General features: G+C 35.2%; 1 protein-coding gene across 1 annotated transcript; it reads left to right on the top strand.

The window, feature by feature from the left end:
• The first annotated feature begins 10,137 nt into the window (after positions 1-10,137).
• Positions 10,138-12,760, top strand: LOC122295826 (agamous-like MADS-box protein MADS9). Its single transcript, XM_043105083.1, has 7 exons — positions 10,138-10,519; positions 10,710-10,776; positions 11,412-11,473; positions 11,547-11,649; positions 11,767-11,796; positions 12,037-12,081; positions 12,321-12,760. Exons 1-7 carry the CDS (start codon positions 10,332-10,334, stop codon positions 12,459-12,461), a joined length of 636 nt encoding a protein of 211 aa, XP_042961017.1. The 5' UTR covers positions 10,138-10,331; the 3' UTR covers positions 12,462-12,760.

Genomic DNA, 12,760 nt, shown 5'->3' with positions numbered 1-12,760 from the left:
AGCTTTTTCTAAATGGATGTTTTAAGTATGGTTTTGAACTTAGGATTGGAAGATGTTTGTTGCAAAATTTTGGTTTAAGCATGAGTTTTGAAGTTGGAAGGAATTGCAACAAAAATAAAGGGAAATGGCCTATGGATGTTTCAACCATAGTGTGTTCTTCATAGTTGTGTTTTGTTTTAAATTTTTCTGAGTTGATATTTAAGTTTAGGATAAAATTTACATGAGGAATGTAAATTTTAGAAACTTTTAGAGTTAGTATGCAAAATCCTTAAGTTATGGATAAAACAGTCATTTTTCCACATGTAGAGAGTAAAATGAAAATTTTACTCTTTAAGTTAGTATTTTCCATATTTCAAATTATTAGTGATTTAGTTCTAACGTTTAGAATTACTAATTACAGTTCCTCGTGATCGCACTTGAAGTTTTATAAGAAACGCGGAGATCGAGGTAAGTTAGCTTTTAACTTACTAGCAGTCTACTGTGTATGTGTGCTAAATAAAGGAACTACAGTGTATGTATGTGTGTTATCATATATGTCATGCCATGCCAAGTTATCACGTAATTGTCTATTATACAGAATTTATTCTGTTATCAATTTTTTTATCTGTTACATAATATATTCTGTCATGTATTACTGTACCTTACAAGTACGTCATGCTAAGTATGCCATCTATTACATGTATGTCAAGTCATGTAATATTCACTGTTGTAAGTATGTCATGTTAAATATGTTGTCTATTATATGTTATGCCATGTTACGAAATGTTTCTATCTCAAGTTGGTCATGTATTCTAAGTTATGTTCAAGTCACGTTATGTTACGTCAGGACTTCAGTCCTTTCGTATTCCAGTCACATTTCATCTTGAGTACATTATGATGTGTAGAATACATGGGGCCACAACAACTGTGGAGTATGTATTTAACTACAATTGTGATGCGTAAAATACATGGGGCCACAACAACTGTGGAGTATGTATTTTTCATGTTAAGTCAAGTTTGTGTAGAATATATGGGGCCACAACAACTGTGGAGTATGTATTTACACGTAGAATACATGGGGCCACAACAACTGTGGAGTATGTATTTACACGTATAATACATGGGGCCACAACAACTGTGGAGTATGTATTTTTAATGTTAAGTCAAGTTTGTGTAGAATACATGGGGCCACAACAACTGTGGAGTATGTATTTACACGTAGAATACATGGGGCCACAACAACTGTGGAGTATGTATTTACACGTAGAATACATGAGGCCACAACAACTGTGGAGTATGTATTTTTCATGTTAATTCAAGTTTCAGAGCAAGTTCATGCTAAGTCAAGTTTCAGATCAAATTCATGTCAAGTCAAGTTTAGTTCATGATTCAATTTAAGCTATGTCAATTATGCTATGTTGTACGCTAAGTTATACTTTAATTACTTATGAATTTGATTATGCATTTATGCTTTTACTGTCATACATGCATCATTAGTCTGTATGGAAGTTTTTTGTTAACTTGCTGAGATTTGTAATCAAATCTCACTGTGGTAGTCCCAACTACCATTCCCCCCCCGAATGGTAGATCTTGTTACAGGACCTGAAGGAAGATCAGGAGCTGACCAACTAGATACAGTCGACTGAACGACGGTGCGTCGTTAAGGTTAATATAGTAGTTAAATTACTACTTGTACGATGGAGTTGCATCTCCAGTACTTTTAGATCATAACTATTTTGGAATAGTTATGTGATCTTAGTTATTCAATGTATCTTTATATATGAAGTATGTTTTAAGTATTTGAGATATTTTAATTTGGTGCATAGTATTGCTAAAGAAAAAAATTATCCGCTGCGAATATTGCATAATGTTAGATGCATGTTAGGATTATTGCATCTTATATGTCATGAACGGGGGCAGGTAACCTTGTGTTGCATGTCTCGACGCTTCAAATGTCCGTCCAATCCCAAACGGAATTTGGGGGCGTCACAGGTACTATCTACGGGACATGTGGTTTTACCCAGAGCCAAACCGCTCTGATACCACCTGTGACGTCCCCAAATCCCCACGCCCGAACACGGGGAAATTGAGACGTCCGGATGGTGACAACCCGGGTCACCATCCCATCGACGGGTGCCAAGTGTGTGCAAGGCAACAAATGTGCACGAAAGAACACGCAGCGGATAACTAAAGTCATAACTAAGTACCAGAATTTTTCTTAACGTAATACAAGCTGTTTAAAACATACATAGATAAAATATTACAAAAAACACAAATACAGCTTTTAAACCAAATTTAAAACATAGCATCAGCAACCCGACGGAGCCGCATCCTCGGGTTCAGCCTCCTCCTCTTCGTCCTCTAACTCTGCACCAAAAGCTACGGAACCAAAAATGGTACCGCAGGTAAGTAAAACCCAAACACTACCAGATAAAAACACATAGAACGCAAACAATATGCATGAAACATGCCCAATGCACAAAACCCAAAGACACAGTTTTCCACACACGCCAAAAACCCATTTGGCCCAAAAACACATCCTTTCCGGAAAACACGCCAAAGTCACATTTTATCCGTATGCACCATGACCTCCCCTAGGGGTCATCCGCACACCCTGGCTCCAGTGCCACACCGCAGAGTACCACCACACATGTGACACCTAACGAGCGATGCCCAGTTCCGTGCCCCGCACGTTCGTAGCCAAGCATCCTCTAGCCCTCACCAGCGAAGGGCCACGGAGTCGAAGCGTAGAGCGATGCCCGGTTCCGCGCCCGGCGCGTTCGTAGCCAAGCAACCCCTAGCCCCGCTCCCGTCGTCTAGCGACAACTCAGGGGACATCACTCAGTTTATTCCGCTCCCGAGTGATCAGAGGAGCTCCACCGGGATAATACCCCATCCCGGCTTGGGGTCGTGATACACATGCACCCGTAAGACCACTTACGCCAATACACAGGCTTTTCACACATAAACAAAAACATACGTGCATACACCATGAAATGCCATATCAATGCATAATAAGATAACCAACCAACATAAATCAATAAAACAAGCAACTCCGTCCTCCATCCATCCGACCCCTGAACTCCTCGGACTCAGTTCGGAATCAACCAACCAGCAAATTAATTAATTGAAAGAGAAATATATACTTAAATCTGAAAATAGGGTTTGGAAAATACTTACAGCGCTATATGGCAATTTTAGAAAACACGCGGTGTTGCAAACGGCGCCGGAAAAGCAACGTCACAGTGAAAATTCACTGTGGCCGTGGGTTGTGAAAAACCCACTTTTGAACGGGGACAAACTAGGGCTTGGGATTGATAGAGAATGGTCTAGGGATGATTGTGAAGCTATTGGAAGTGGTGGTTGGCCGTGGGTGGCGGCGGAATCGCCGGAAATAGGCCGGATTTTCCAAAAAGGAAAGCTAGCTCGTAGGAGCTGTTTCGGTGGTCGTTGGAGGCCAGAAATAGGTGGGTTAGGACTGCAAGGGACCGGTGATGAAGTGGTGAAGAAATGGTGGCCGGAGGTGGAGCGACGGCGGCGGATCGAGCTGAAAACCGTGCGGGCTTTGAGGAGCTTTTCCGGCCAAACGGCCAGCCGGATGAGGGAGATATTTGGTGGGAAGGTGCGCCGGAGGGAGGGAGTTCGAACGGTGCCGGTGGTGTCGACCACGGTGGCCGGATGGCGGCGGGTCGAGGGCAGAACCAGTTCCGGCGTGGGTGAGGAGAGAGAAGAGAGAGAAACCGGGGGGGTGCTCGAGCGGGAAGAGGAAAAAGAAAGAAAAAAAAAAAGAAAGAAAAAAAGAAAAGAAAGGAAAAAGAAAGAAGGAAAAAGAAAAAAAAGAAAAAGGAAAAAGAAGAGAAAAAGGAAAAGAGATGTAGAGAAGAGATGAGGTCCAATCCTCATTCCGGGAAACAAAACTAAACCGCCAAAAAGAGATTAAAAACTACAAAACAATTAAAAGAAATAAAACACAACGTCAAATAAATTAAAAACTAATTTTAAAACGTAAATAAATTAAAATAATAAACTAATATATTAATTAAAATAAAAACAACCATTTCAACGAAAATACACTCAAAAGCGGGTCATCACACAAGATGGGTGGCCACCCACTGCATATAGAGTAGGTGGCACCCTATTAAGAATGTCAATAATTTTGTTAAATACTTTGATTATTTATGAACCATCAAAGATTTTTTGTAGTAATTCATGATCATAAAAGATGTTACAAGAGTCGTTGGATAGAGGGTATAAGAGTAAATCTATTTCCATTTTTGGTTCCTAGCTACCAACTTAAGCAATGTATTAAATACAATCATCAAGTTGGTTAAAGGTTTTTTAATAATACATTGATGGTTAAAGGAGTTTATATTTAGTAACAAACCTAAACTAAAATGAACACATTATCTGTTGTTTTAGCTACTTTTATGAATATTTACATATATATTCCTGTTTGAGCTATGAGTACTCCTCTGCCCTAAACCTCTCTCTCATGAGTACTAAAAAAATCTTCTGTCCGGTACCAAGCCAGGTCAGCAGTGAACGTGTCCCTCTATGGTCAATTTTGGAGAGGTCAGGTCTTGCATCATTCCATGAGGCTTTGGGTGGGGACCACCATAATCAGTTTTGTGGCTTACCATTACTATTGATTTAATAACCAAAAGAGAATTAATGGGAGATATTAAGAAATGTGGAAGGGAATGAGTTTGTCATATGTGATATTTTAGATTGATATCAATGGGTTAAGATTTTTATAGGTGGTAGGGTCACAGGGCCACATGGTCGAAAGACAGAGGCCCAAAAGCAAAGAGGAGTTTTGTAATAGGCAAATCAGGTGAGATGGACAAACTCAACGGGGGTAAAAGGTTTAAAACTGGACGTAGATACGAAGGGATTATATAAAATAAATTTATAAATTGATATAATTTTATATAATTTATTATATATATTTTATAATAAAAATAATTTTATAATTTAATTTATAGCATAAAATTACACCAGTTGTATATTTATTTTTATGTAATCATTTTGTCACTCAAGTATTTTTTTAAAAAGTTTGACAAAGTATGATATACTCAAAATGTTTCAATTAACAAAGTATTAATTACTATGAGAGTCGAAAAGTGGTGAATAATGTTATTTATTATCTTAATTTTTATTAGATTATTAGAGACTATTTATTATATTTTATTTGTGAATCTATTATCTAACGTTACATCATAAGATGATGCGAAGACGATAAATAAATTTTTTCTATAATAAAACATAAAATACCGAGTATTTGTGAATTCGACTCAAATTTTTAAATATAAGTGCTACAACGACTATAAAAAGAAATTTTAAATAGAAGTGCATGCTAATATTTCTCGGTGAATGGCTGTTGTAATCTTACCATAGCAGTGCATGATTCTTGCACTGGTGTAAATAGCATATCTGTTCTTATTTTTGGTGTTCATTTCCTTATAGTTTACTTTCTATACGGCTAGTAGGTCTCTTGATCATCATGACGTTCTACGATTTTCTTTTCTGTAAAACATTATCCAAGTAAAGAACAAGTGCCCATACATTTCGTAGGCTATTTTTCCTTTCAGAAATGCTTTGGGTCTCGAATTCGGGACTCAAATTGTATTCCGAATTTTTTTTTTTTTTTACTTAATGATTAAAGAAGTAATTTTTAGTGTAGTTGTAAATTTAAAAAAAAAAAATTTAAAAATATAAAAAAGTAAATAAAAAAAAATTACCTTCTTGAGTAGATATTCGGGCTATATCTCTCGGTACCATTTCCCTTTACATGGTATCAGCAGCGCGCCCAACGAGGCCATTTCCGTGGCTTCCTCATCCTCAACCTGAATTTCAGATTTGGAATTGTCAGCTTGAATCTTCGTTTTCGAGTTAAGCTGTGCAAAATCTGCAGCTAGGGGACAATTATATTTAAAAATAGGTCCAAACATGGTAATTTTTGTACATGAGCATTTATCTAAAACTTTCCAATTTGTCACTTGTGATAGGCCTGATTTAGACATCTTTTACTATTTTTTAAGCAGTTTGGGAGAATTTTCTTACATTATTTTCGTTATCTGTGAAAAACAATATTTTCTATTTTGGTGTAGTTCTGAAAAGAAAGCAACCTATTTTCTACTCAACAAGACAGCATGCACTTTCCAAGAAGCTTCATAAATATTACTTAAATAACTTCAAAATAAAACAAAAAAAACTTAAAAATCCTTTCTCCAGAAGATGGCTTTGTCCCTCGTAAGGCCACTTCAAATATAGGAAAAGAAACATGGGTTAATGATCTGCTCGATCCGGGTTTTGAAGAGTATCGATCACGATTCAAGGGCTGGGTTTAATAAGCGAGGCAAGTGCATGGGGAATCAGCAAGCTGATTAAAAAAAGCAGAAAACCAGGAAGAAATATTGCACGCTGAGTAAACTACAAGCAAGTTAATGTACTAGTCGTCCTTATAACTCTGATAAAGTTGAGATTGCACGTAAAGCTAGCTGGATTGAGCTTTCTTATATTCTCAGGTCTCTTTGGTGAAGTTAGCTAGATGTTACATTGACTGGAAAAGGAAGTACTCATGAAGATGTAATGCAAGACGACCTTCCTTTTAAGCCATTATAATCTCATGCAATGGGATGGAGATGTCATATATATGTTGGTTTAGCCGGTTCCCTCCACGCATATGTTACTTCACAGGATGGGCAGCGACGTCGGGTGGGGTGGAAGTGGCATCGATCTATCATCGAATTATTCATCGACCTATCTCCCTGATCATCACATGGGAACCAGCTTGCACATTATGCGGCTAAACTAATATATATATATATATATATATATATATGTATATATATACGTGGGGTGGGGGAAAATCAATTTCCTATGATCTGTGCATCATCAACATGAGTGGGGTGACCTCGCCACGTACGCAAGGGATGGCTCTTGGCCTATGTGGAGTTAGAATCACCATGGGAGGGAGTTCTTGTCGCACGTTCATGAGCTAGGATCAGATCGTGTGTGACAAGAGCATGCAAGTAATCCCGACGATCAAGCAAGATCGTGTAAAAAAGCTCAAGATCAAGAAGACTTGGAACAATTCAAAACTTGCACATTAATAAAACATCAGCTTCAAGTTCAACTCTATGTTATTATAATGGTGGTCATTATCCTTCTATTTAAGTGTTTTACAATAATTTAAACTCTTCAATATGTGTGGAATTGCTATGTAAACACCTTATATTTATTTATTTATTTATATAGTATGGACTGGTTTGTAGATATATATAGAAAACAAGCCATATATTACTCTACTGCAAGTACTCATTACTTATAATATTATATTAGAACAATAAGAAGAAAAAAAAAAAAAATGAAATCAATCACACACAATACAAGATTTACGTAATTCGATAATATATCTACATTTAACGAGTTGCAGAGAATTTTATTATATTAAAAGTTAAATACACAATGTGGCAATACAACTCATTAATTAAAACATGCTTTCCCTTGAAGAAAATATTCAGCTCATTAATTTCCTAGCACGTTTTTTTCCTTAAATGAAGCACCTTGGATCAAGTAAGAGCACTAACATTGGACTCATCAAATTTATCTTCAAAATTTAATAAAAAGTACACATTTTTCATAAATCCAAAACCTTCATATCTATAATTCCACATTGAATTATCATTAGATTCATCAAAATAATATTATAATATTAGTTTTTTAATAATAATATTTTTAATTTTTTTCTTCATATTTTGTAATTATACTAACCATATAGACATTAATAGTTTAGTTTAGTACTTAAATAATTGATTCCCAATTAATTTAGAATAAAATAAAATAAAACCATTGCCTATTAAAATTAGAATAAAATATTAGTTTGAATGTGGAATAGTAGACCTTCAAATTTGAAGGAAGAGTAATAATTACTGTAGCTCAAAGTTTCCTAAATACTTATTTGATGAATCCAATGTAGGTTTATTTTAAGTAAATTTATTAAAATTTAAAGATACATTGACTTTTGATGAAGCCAATGCTAATGCTCTAAGGAATTTATCTTCAATTGTCTCCACTTTCTAGCTCATTTATTTTCCAATATCCCTTTCCCCCAATTTTCCGTTTGGATTGAGAAATCATTTAATCTCATTATTATAATTTTTTTAAATTTTCATATAAAATATAATAAACAATTCAACTTTTTCAAATCTCATTTCAACATTTTCAAATTCTAAAACAATAATAATATTAAAAAATAATATTAGAGTTTTGCTACATACAAGCACAATCACGTACTAATCTGCGTACCAATACTAATTCTTTCATATTTAAAATTTAAATTAACACTGTTTTCAATAAAATCTACTTTTTGACCAATCACATTAAATTGGTGCTCAGATTAGTGCACAATTATACTTGCAACTAGATTTTTCCATAATATTATGATAATATTTTATTTAACTTTCAACTTTCATGATCTAAAACCATCTCATCTCATTTCATTGTCCAAACAACCCCTTAGTTATTTCAGTTTAATTCCTTCCATTTATTTTGCATAACTCCCTTCAATTTAAACGTTTTGTTTTGACATGCATGCACAAATTTGGTGGGTCTTAATACTCTCTTGTAAGACATAAATTAAGTACCAATAACTTATAATCAAGACTTGTTTCATTAATATAAGGCTTGCTTCTTCTTCTTCTTTTTTTTTTTTTTCTAAGCAATATTAGGTACATAACATTGCTGATCATTAATTCCTCGTGTTCCTCTCTCCATATACATCATGTGTTATTTCTCTTCCATGTGAAAACTAGCTGCTGGGACCTTATTATATCCATTTCCTAATGTTACTAATTAGGGTAACGTAGTGTTCAAACCCCCATGGATTTTAGAGAACACGACCATATAGCTTTGCTAGGGGGGCCGCCAATACCAAATTAGGGTTTAATTAATTTTTGTTGTAATACCTCATATTAATAAGTATTGATAAGGTTAAGTGATGTATGAGATTCTATTTTGTTTAAGAATAATAAATTTTTGCTCTTTATAATGTTTCTAAAAGTGTTCTAATTATATCATTGAGTAGTCATTTTCGAGGCACGACAAAAAAAACTACTTTTTTTAATCAATGACAAGAATGTCGCTGAAAATAATAGCAAAATGGACATATATACTTATAATTTCGGTAATTTTTTGATTATCTCATCGAACTGTTGCTGCCGTTAAAGTTCCCCAAATAACATTTTATGGCTTTTAAAAGTTGGGGTTTTTGCACTTGAATGAGTAATGCTAGCGGGCGCTCATCGTTTATTGTTGGGCATACCACTAATGTAAATATTTTTTTCCTTTTTTAATATTCTTAATTATTAAGAAAAAAAATTAAATAATATATAATTTTACTAATAATCACTTCTTTTATCATTAAACAAGAAAAATTAAAATATTTCAAAAATGGACTAATTAACTACCCATTTGAATTTGGGATTTGACATTTAATTAAAGAGTTTTGTTATATACAAGCAAAGTTGCGTATTAATCTGTATACCAATACTAATTACTTCATACTTATAATTTAAATTAGTACTTTTTTTTAATAAAATATACTTTTTAATCAATCACAATATATTAATATACAATTATGTTTGTAATTAGATTTTTTTTTTTAATTAAAAGGCATTGGGTCTATACCCTTTCTTTTTCAGTTCATGACTAATATTGTCACCACAAATTATACAAAATGATCACTTTGATTTGATGGTTTAGATCTTTTTGTTTTAACTTATTTAGTTCCATCACTCAAACGCAAGACACGATCGATCACCTTCACAGAATACATACAATCCCCTGATGTACGACATGCAGTAGTTCCACGTTTTCCGTATCAAACATAGTCTTAGTTCCCAACTTGACACGCTTAAAGCCTGACTTAAAGCCCTAAAAACTAAAAAGTGTTTCAGTCAAAGAGGGGTTTTATTTTTTTGTTGGTTTCATTGAAACCCTAAAAAACCATCAAATTGATATCAGTCACGTAGTTAAGGGGAAAGAGTCAGATAGAGAGAAAAAGAGACCAATGGTCAAGAAGGTGCAGTGAAACTAATAAGGCCAATAAACATCAGATAAAAGCAGTTGGCCTAGCTTTTACAGAACCCATAAACAAAACCTTCCCTTCTGTGTCACTTAGAAAGTTTCTTGTCCACCAACTCAAACTAGAAATGCTCCTGAACTATTGCTTTCTGGCCTCTGTACGTATTTATTAAGTTCTCTATATCTTCCTCTCTCCTTCCTACAATATTTCATAAACAAGGAGAAGAAGAAAAGGTGAGTGAGGAGGAGAAGTAAGATTGGGAGATATGGGGAGAGGCAAGATTGAGATCAAGAGGATAGAGAACTCAAGCAACAGGCAGGTCACCTACTCAAAGAGGAGAAATGGGATCATAAAGAAGGCCAAGGAAATCAGTGTTCTATGCGATGCTAAAGTTTCCCTTGTGATCATCGGGAGCTCCGGAAAGATGCATGACTACTGCAGCCCTTCAACTCCGTACGAACTCTTTTTTCTTAACTTTTGTTTTCCTATATATATATATATTGATCTCTGGGTGCTTTGGTTTTCTTTGATCTTTGTTTTCCCGGAGAAAAAGGTACAAAAAAAAAAGGTGTTTTCTGACTCTCTCTCTCTCTCTATGTGGGGGTTTGGGGTATATGGGAAATATTATATTTTGATGATGAAGGCTCGTTGATCTCTTGGATGATTACCATAAGCAGTCTGGGAAGAGGTTGTGGGATGCGAAGCATGAGGTGGGTTTCGAGACTCTCTCTCTCCGCCGGTACTCTCTGCCAATCTTTTACTTAAAAACTTCTAATGCATGGTTCTTGCTTTGTCCATGGGAAAAGGACCTGGTTTTTTTGCTAAAAGTATGTTAAGAAACATGAACTAAGAATTTTATGAACAGATCCACAAATGGGATGCTCTCTCTCTCTCTCTCTCTCTCTCTCTCTCTCACGCACAATATTCCATTGTTTTTCACCGATCGAGAAAAAAAACTAAAAACTACATGTATTGTAACATCTATAAACAGATCTGGTAACAAAACATTATTCCCCACCTTCCTTTTCCTTGCTAAAACATTGCAACAACCGAATGCATGGATAGGCGCCGTTACGTATAATAAATGTATTTAATTCGTGGACAAGATGATCTACGTCTGTCTTATGCAGTTTCTTGACTAGAAGAGTAGTAAACAGCAGATATACAACTTCTACTTACCAGATCTGCAATTTGGTTTTTCTAAAAAAAAAGAAAAAAGAAAGTAACCAGCAGATCTGGTAAATAAATTCTGACTCTCCAAGAATTTGTATATTTATTTTTGTTTTTCCTTTTTGCTGTTGAGACAAACTAATTTTTAGTGGTTCCAAACATGTCAAACTCACAGAACCTCAGCAATGAAATTGATAGAATCAAGAAAGAGAACGACAACCTGCAGATTGAGCTGAGGTGGGCGTTTTTCTTATGGCTTTAGCTCTCCCTCTCTCATTCTCTCACTTATTCGTGTTGAAGTGTGTTTCAGGCACTTGAAGGGGGAGGATATCTCATCAATGAACGACGCCAAAGAGCTCATGCTCCTGGAGGAAGCCCTTGAAAATGGTCTTTCCAGTATCCGCGAGAGGAAGGTTAGAATCCAAGTACTAGTTATTTGGCCTAAAGTCTTAATAGGGCATAGATCGAAGAGATGGTTTAACGCCATTTGTTTTTTGTTTTTTTGTTTTTTTTGTGTGCATGCATGGCAGATGGACTTCTGGAAGATGGCTAAGAAAAATGTACGTGAAGATCATCAATGAAAGACTTCACCATATTGCCTCAATTGAGCTTAATTTTATACTCTATGAATGATGGATCAATTAATTATTAGCAATATTATCTTGGTAGCCTATAATATTTTGTCTTTGATAGTTGTTGAATTTAAACATGCAAAAGAGCTTGTCAATCTTCCTAAAGTATATATATGGAATATTTGCTCATCTTTGCTTGACATTTCTGCCTGGATATTGCGCATGCAGGAGAAGATTATGGAAGAGGAGAATAAGCACCTTAATTTGATTCTGGTATTAATTATTCTCCCCATCTTTTCTTCAAGCATGTCTGCACACGAATGTCAGTGCATGAATCGTATGATATCTATCAAGTATTCCTGTTGCATGTAAACGTAGTATATATAGTTGTTGTTAATATTTCCAAAACTTGTTCATGTTTGTGAACATAAAAACTTTCATATCGATTGCAAATTCCATATTTAACACCCTAAAGATCATCACTAATTCCCTGCTTAATTTTCTGCAAGCAGCACCAACAGGAGATGGCGATGGGAACAAGCAGAGATGTGGACGATGGCTATGAGCAGCGAGTGATCAGGGACTATAATTCTCAGATGCCTTTTGCCTTCCGTGTGCAGCCAATTCAGCCAAATCTACAAGAAAGGATGTAATAGGAGTAGTAGTACTACTGATGCTCCTGATGGAAGATATCGATCTAATTAAGCTCGATCTGATCTCTAGCTTGCTAGCTAGCTAGAATATCTTTTGAAAAATAACTTTAAAATAGCTTTATTTCCATGCATAGTTTGTAACAGCTAGCTAGACTTGATCATGCATGCATGCCCAGCTTTGTGCTAGCTAGCTTCTAATATTTATGCTTGTTATAAGTACTTAGTACTTAATTAAACGTTCTAGCTACCCTGATCTTATAAATAAAGTGTGTGAACTTGGATTGTCGTACGGCTACTAA

Source organism: Carya illinoinensis, chromosome 15, assembly GCF_018687715.1.
Source record: "Carya illinoinensis cultivar Pawnee chromosome 15, C.illinoinensisPawnee_v1, whole genome shotgun sequence".
NCBI classification, from domain to species: Eukaryota; Viridiplantae; Streptophyta; class Magnoliopsida; order Fagales; family Juglandaceae; genus Carya; species Carya illinoinensis.
This window is presented reverse-complemented; position numbering and strand designations above follow the sequence as displayed.

Bases quoted from the DNA above. Each gene is read 5' to 3' on its own strand.
- LOC122295826 (XM_043105083.1), top strand. From the start codon at position 10,332: ATGGGGAGAGGCAAGATTGAGATCAAGAGGATAGAGAACTCAAGCAAC. The intron at 11,797-12,036 runs GTACGTGAAGAT...TTGCGCATGCAG, and splicing joins GGAAGATGGCTAAGAAAAAT to GAGAAGATTATGGAAGAGGA. The intron at 12,082-12,320 runs GTATTAATTATT...TTCTGCAAGCAG, and splicing joins AGCACCTTAATTTGATTCTG to CACCAACAGGAGATGGCGAT.